Below are 5,623 nucleotides of genomic sequence, written 5' to 3' on the forward strand. Positions count from 1 at the left end.
AGAACAAATCTTGTTCTAACAGATGATGATGTTGTGAGTATTGATGCCTTGCATCAAGGAGAATTGGGTGCCCAAGGTAATAAAAATTTGCATGGTTTAGCTTATATATATATACAATTGATCAAGGTAACATTGACAAAAATCACGATGGAGATTCAGATTCAGATGCCCAACAAGCAATGAATTTTCTAAGGGAATTTTGGGCTAACATGGATAAGAGAGATGAGATTGTTTATTTGGATCAAAATTCAAGTCAATCATTTTAATTGGTAGTTCCAAGAAAATGCAAGAACAAGAAGAAACCGCCTGAGGCATGCAAAGGTTTCAAGGTGGGTGCCTTCAATCGTACGCCTCACTGGTTTCTTTGACATGAGTTATCTCATGTGTTTTTGTTGTCTATCTTTTTATTTTTCCTTTTCGCTTTGTTATTCTTGAGGGTTTTGGATTTGTCCCCCTCCTCTTCGTACTCTTTTATTTTATTTTTAATATATTTTAGACCTTATTAAAAAAGTATGCACGCCATGATCTCATTAAATCTCCTTAAACGAATCATACTTAAACAAATAACATCAAGATATGTTATTAGGGCAGCGTCTAATTAGATAGGTCGCAAGGAACAATACTAACTAAATATTACAAATATGATTCTCACATCTTCGTCATATTGTAGTTGTATGTTGGTGAAGCAAATACATTTATCAACATCAAATGACGAACAACAATACTCAACCTTGATCACCATTCTTGTGCCGCAGTGGTTGAGACATGGATTCATTTCATATAGTTGGTGCTCCATATCAGAAAGTGTAACATCGACATTTATTCTAAACAAATAGGGATGTGTCCCCTTATTATAGTAAAGTATAACTATGTTAGAGTTTATTCTAACTGAATATGGGTAAAATGAGTTTATTGTTTTTCTAATGTGAACTGCAAATAAATCAAACACGTCATTTTATACAATTTTTGTGCATTATATAGTCCATAAAAAGTGTCAGTGCAATCTATTTCATGTAATAGAAGTAAATGATATGTTAAGGATTATATAATTTAGACAATTTTAAGGGTTCAAATTGTAGAACTGAGCGCATGTCAAAAAAACTTCAGTATGGGTCCAAATTATAAAATCCAACTAGGTCAAAACCCTTGTGAATGAGTATGAATTATAGAATCTAAAATTATGTATTACAATATTAGAGTTCATTTATTTGATCAAAACACTTATAAAATACATCAACATAAATAATAACTAAACTTCAAAAAATAATTGAAAGAAAAAAATATAAAATCACATGTAATGTAACATGTCAATCTAAATACATGATAATTTTATACGCAAAATACAACTAAATCCAAATGAAACAAAACAACAATAAAAAAAGCATATGATGGGTTGCATGATAACCACTGATTCTCGTCTTCATCTTATCCATATCGCAATGCAACGTTGGTGATAACAATATTCATAACATGATCTTTACGAGCAAATTCAGATGAAATTGGATCAAAAGTGAAGCCAAAGTATGAAGAATAAAGCAAAAACTGCAAAGAGTGGAAGAATTGGGACTCGGGAAAATTCTAAAGAAAAAGATAAGAAAAAACAACTTTAGCTTCTAAATTTCACGTGCACGGGATGCATCTCATCATGGCGCGATGAAAGTCCCATCTTGGTGCGATGCTGCGAAAAATTCTTACACGTTTTGCAATTTTAAATAGAGAATGTTGGCTACTTTTGTAGGGTTCCAATTTTGAGAGAGAAAGTGACGACCATAAATACGAAAGTGACAATTTAAAGAGCTTTGGAAGCCATTGAAGACCTCCATCTTCTTTAATCACTACTATAGAAAATCCTTTTTACAACGATTGGAAAAGGGGTACCATCAAGCTTGACATATTGTTGTGAAGTAGCGTGTGATCATAAGTTTGTTGTTTCAGCCACTGGTGCGTGATCGTTGTGATAAACTATGTAACACGCTATCTATCACAACGGTTTATGTAAACAACTGTTGCCATAAATATAGTATCATGGGTTTGATACCTAGCTACAAACAAAATTAAAGCGCATAAAAAATAATATTTCACCACGGTTATAAGTTCCAACCGTTGTGGTATATGTAAGATTTTATTATAAAATATGAGATTACTTGTTTTTCCCTGCCCCTCATTAACCATATACATCCATTCAAATAAATTTTTGAGATAATAATAAAAAAATTTAAATTATTCTTGAAAAACAAATTAAACGATCCAATGTTTTTCGAATTGCATGCCTCTTGTAAATCATGATTCCCTCTTTAGCCTATAGGATTTAATTCAATCCCAAATTCTTCAAAGTAATGTTGATGAAAGGATGTCAATACGAATCTTTCACACAAAATTTGATTTCCTCTTTTATCTAGTTTATTTTTCAAACATCAAAATTTGTGTGAAAGACACAAACTGACATTCATTTCTCAACCTTATTTTGAAGAGTTTGTGGCATTGAATGAGATTCTATACGCTAAAGGGGAAATTATGGTTTACAAGAAGAATACAATTTGAAAAAACATTGGATTGTTTAAGTTGATTTTCAAGAATAATTTAATTTATTTAATTATTATCTTAAAAATATATTTAAATGAATGCAAGTTCAATGAGGGGTTAGTGAAACAAGAAATCGCATATGATATAACAAACTCACTAACAACAGTTATCAACAAAAACATCAATTAATTAACATAGGTTTGGAGAACTTAATAACTAACCATTTCTCGAAGCTTTAAGTGTTAAGAGTACATCAAACAATATATGGCCTGAACATGTGTTTATAAGTAGGGACAATCCCCACCCTACTAGTCGATTTTGTAGGGTTGAGTTAACTCCAACCACATTTTCTAACATGGTATCAGAGTCTGGTTTAAGATCTGGTGGGCCACAAACTATCAGGTTTCCGCTATTGGGCCACCCATCATTTACTTCCACGCTCCAATTGTCTAGTCTTGGGCGTGAGAGAGTGTGTTAACAGTCACACATCAGACAATATATGGTCTCATGTGTTTATAAGTGGGAACAATCCTTACCCTACTATCTGGTTTTGTAGGGTTGAGTTAGGCCCAACCACATTACTTAATATTAAGTGATAATTAAAGAACCATAAATACTTGCTAGATGCACATAAAAAAACACAAAACAACATTAATAACAAGAGCAGCATTGAAAAATGCTTACATGACAAGCATGCTATCAGATTCGAGCCAACCATCATAGGACCTATGAATTCAAAAGGGTGTGCATCATCTTCCCCAATGAAATTAGAGAAACTGTGCACATGATCACCTTTTGAGTTTTAAAAAATTTCTAAGCATTTTAAAAATATTGGAGGCATGAACTAATCTTAAGTAGTTAATTGATAAAGTTATTACTATTTTTTTTTAATGATTTGTGTTTGTATGGTACTGTGTTTGATTTTAAAAATATTTAGTTTTATATCAATTAAAAAAACAAAAAAAATATAATTTTGAGTGAAATGTAAAAAAATAAAAAAAAATGTTATGTATAGTAGTTGTGAGGGTGGAAGATAGGATCTCTTTTTTTTTTAAGCCTAAGATATATTGATCTAAATACCGTTGGACTATCTCAAAAGGGCTGGTTGAATCTTTCCTTAGACCCTAAGAAATCGTTGGAATAATTTTTCGGAATAATTTTTTGTACTTGTTTTTGCACTCCTTTTAAAAAAAAAAAATTGGGCTAAATTACTTTTGATCCAATTTTAATATTTATTCTTTCACCAAACAATTTTAATAGGTCTTATATGTTTATGAATTAAAAAAATTAATTATTTATAGACTGTAATTGAATTTCAATTAAATTCATTAAAGAATGACATGTGTCGTTTTTTTAACAAAGTAATCCATGTCTCATATTAGAACGCAATTTGATGCGGTCAATCAGCCAAATATCTACAATAATTTGATTAATTTGATTATATCTATAATAAATGTCTATAATGATCCAATTATATCTATAATAATTTGATTATAATCAAATTGGTTCGATTACAAGATTAATATTGTTTAATATTTTTTAGTTATAAAATAAAATGGAAAGTAAATTTATTTATCTTCAACCGTGGGACTAAGATCAAAGGAAATAGATCTGGAGACTGGAGTGGACAATTTTAAAAGATAAACCTGAAAAGCGGAATTTCTTAATAAAAGTTTTTATTCTGTCAAAAAAGAGTTTTTATTATATTCAACGAAAATCAAATTGGTTAATTATATCAGCGGAAAAAAATAAAAATATTAGCAAAGTCGTAATAAAAATTCACAATATCTGTCGGAAAAAAACGCATTGAAAAAAAAATACCAAACCAAAAAGTATAATCTCTAAACGCTTTCATCCTAATCCCTAAATGGCTAAATTCAAATAATGAATTTCATCACCATTTCCAAACATCCAATCCGTAACTGCAATCTCTATTAACAATCTCCGCTTTCTCCGTTAACTCATCCACCGTCACAACACAGTGAACCTTAACGTTGAACGTCCATGTCTTCACAGATCCCACTTTGAATTTCACCGGAACCCTCAGCTTCAATGTTAACGGCACGCTCTGTTTCTTAACAGCATTCAGTAACGCTTTCCGATCAGATCCAGCAACCATCACGCCTTTACCCTTCAACACCGTCTGAAACACCGTTACATTATTCGACGGCTGATAGAAAGTCGGTATTGCGCCGTTACAGAGGTTAACGTCTCTGTAAAACAGTTCAACAGTGCTATCCTTGTTGTAGTAGATTCCGATCTTACGGTTACCGTTATCAGCGTTAACAGAGACGTCAAACTCCGGCGAGATCGGAGACTGCGAGGTGAGGTTCATTCCCTTGACGGAGACGCGTTTGATTGAATAATTAGGAGCTTCCGGCCGGAACACCAAGTAGAAAACACCGGCGGCAATGGCGAGAAGCACGGCTAAAGCTACAATGATGCCGATGAACCAACAGAGACAACAACAGCAGCGGCATCTTCTATTTTTCCGGCGAGTGTAGTTAGCAAAACGAACGGCATTCTCCGGCGGAGGGTAGCGGTAGACCTGCTCTTTTGGTAACTGGACGACATAGGCTCCTAGCGGTGGAGCCTCTTTGGGAGCGGATGGAGCTTCTTTGGTAGCGGGTTTCTCAGACGACGTCGTTTTTGGATGAACTCGATCAGCCATTGGGGTGGTTTTCTCAGACGACGTCGTTTTAGAGTCGTTTGAGGGTGGAGAGGTGTTTGGGTGAACTCGATCAGCCATTGATTGGGGTTAGTGTAGTGGTTTGCACATTTCGGTAGTTGTGAAGTCTTTAAATATGAAAAGAAAAAGAAACCGTGTCCGCGTATAATCAATGCTCTGCACTACGCGGAAATACAGACATATCTTTACACTTTTGATTTTTTTTCCTTTCTTTTATATTTTTATGATTTTTTTTCTATTAGTATATTTTTTTAACAAAAATAAACAATAAAGGTGCAAAGTTCTAATCTCAATTTCACATGTTTGTTTAAAATATTTCCGAATATAGAAGAATTTTTGTTCTTTGAAAGCAAATCATAGTATCTGACTTTTAATTAAGAGAAAAAAATATACACAGTCAGCAATAAAATC

General features: G+C 32.9%; 1 protein-coding gene across 1 annotated transcript; it reads right to left on the minus strand.

Annotated features, from left to right (window-relative positions):
- Positions 1-4,312: 4,312 nt before the first annotated feature.
- On the minus strand, positions 4,313-5,309 carry LOC131655996 (NDR1/HIN1-like protein 13). The gene has a single exon (XM_058925786.1). It carries the CDS (start codon positions 5,270-5,272, stop codon positions 4,418-4,420), a length of 855 nt encoding a protein of 284 aa, XP_058781769.1. The 5' UTR covers positions 5,273-5,309; the 3' UTR covers positions 4,313-4,417.
- Between the last annotated feature and the right edge of the window lie 314 nt (positions 5,310-5,623).

Source organism: Vicia villosa, linkage group LG3, assembly GCF_029867415.1.
Source record: "Vicia villosa cultivar HV-30 ecotype Madison, WI linkage group LG3, Vvil1.0, whole genome shotgun sequence".
Taxonomy (NCBI): Eukaryota; Viridiplantae; Streptophyta; class Magnoliopsida; order Fabales; family Fabaceae; genus Vicia; species Vicia villosa.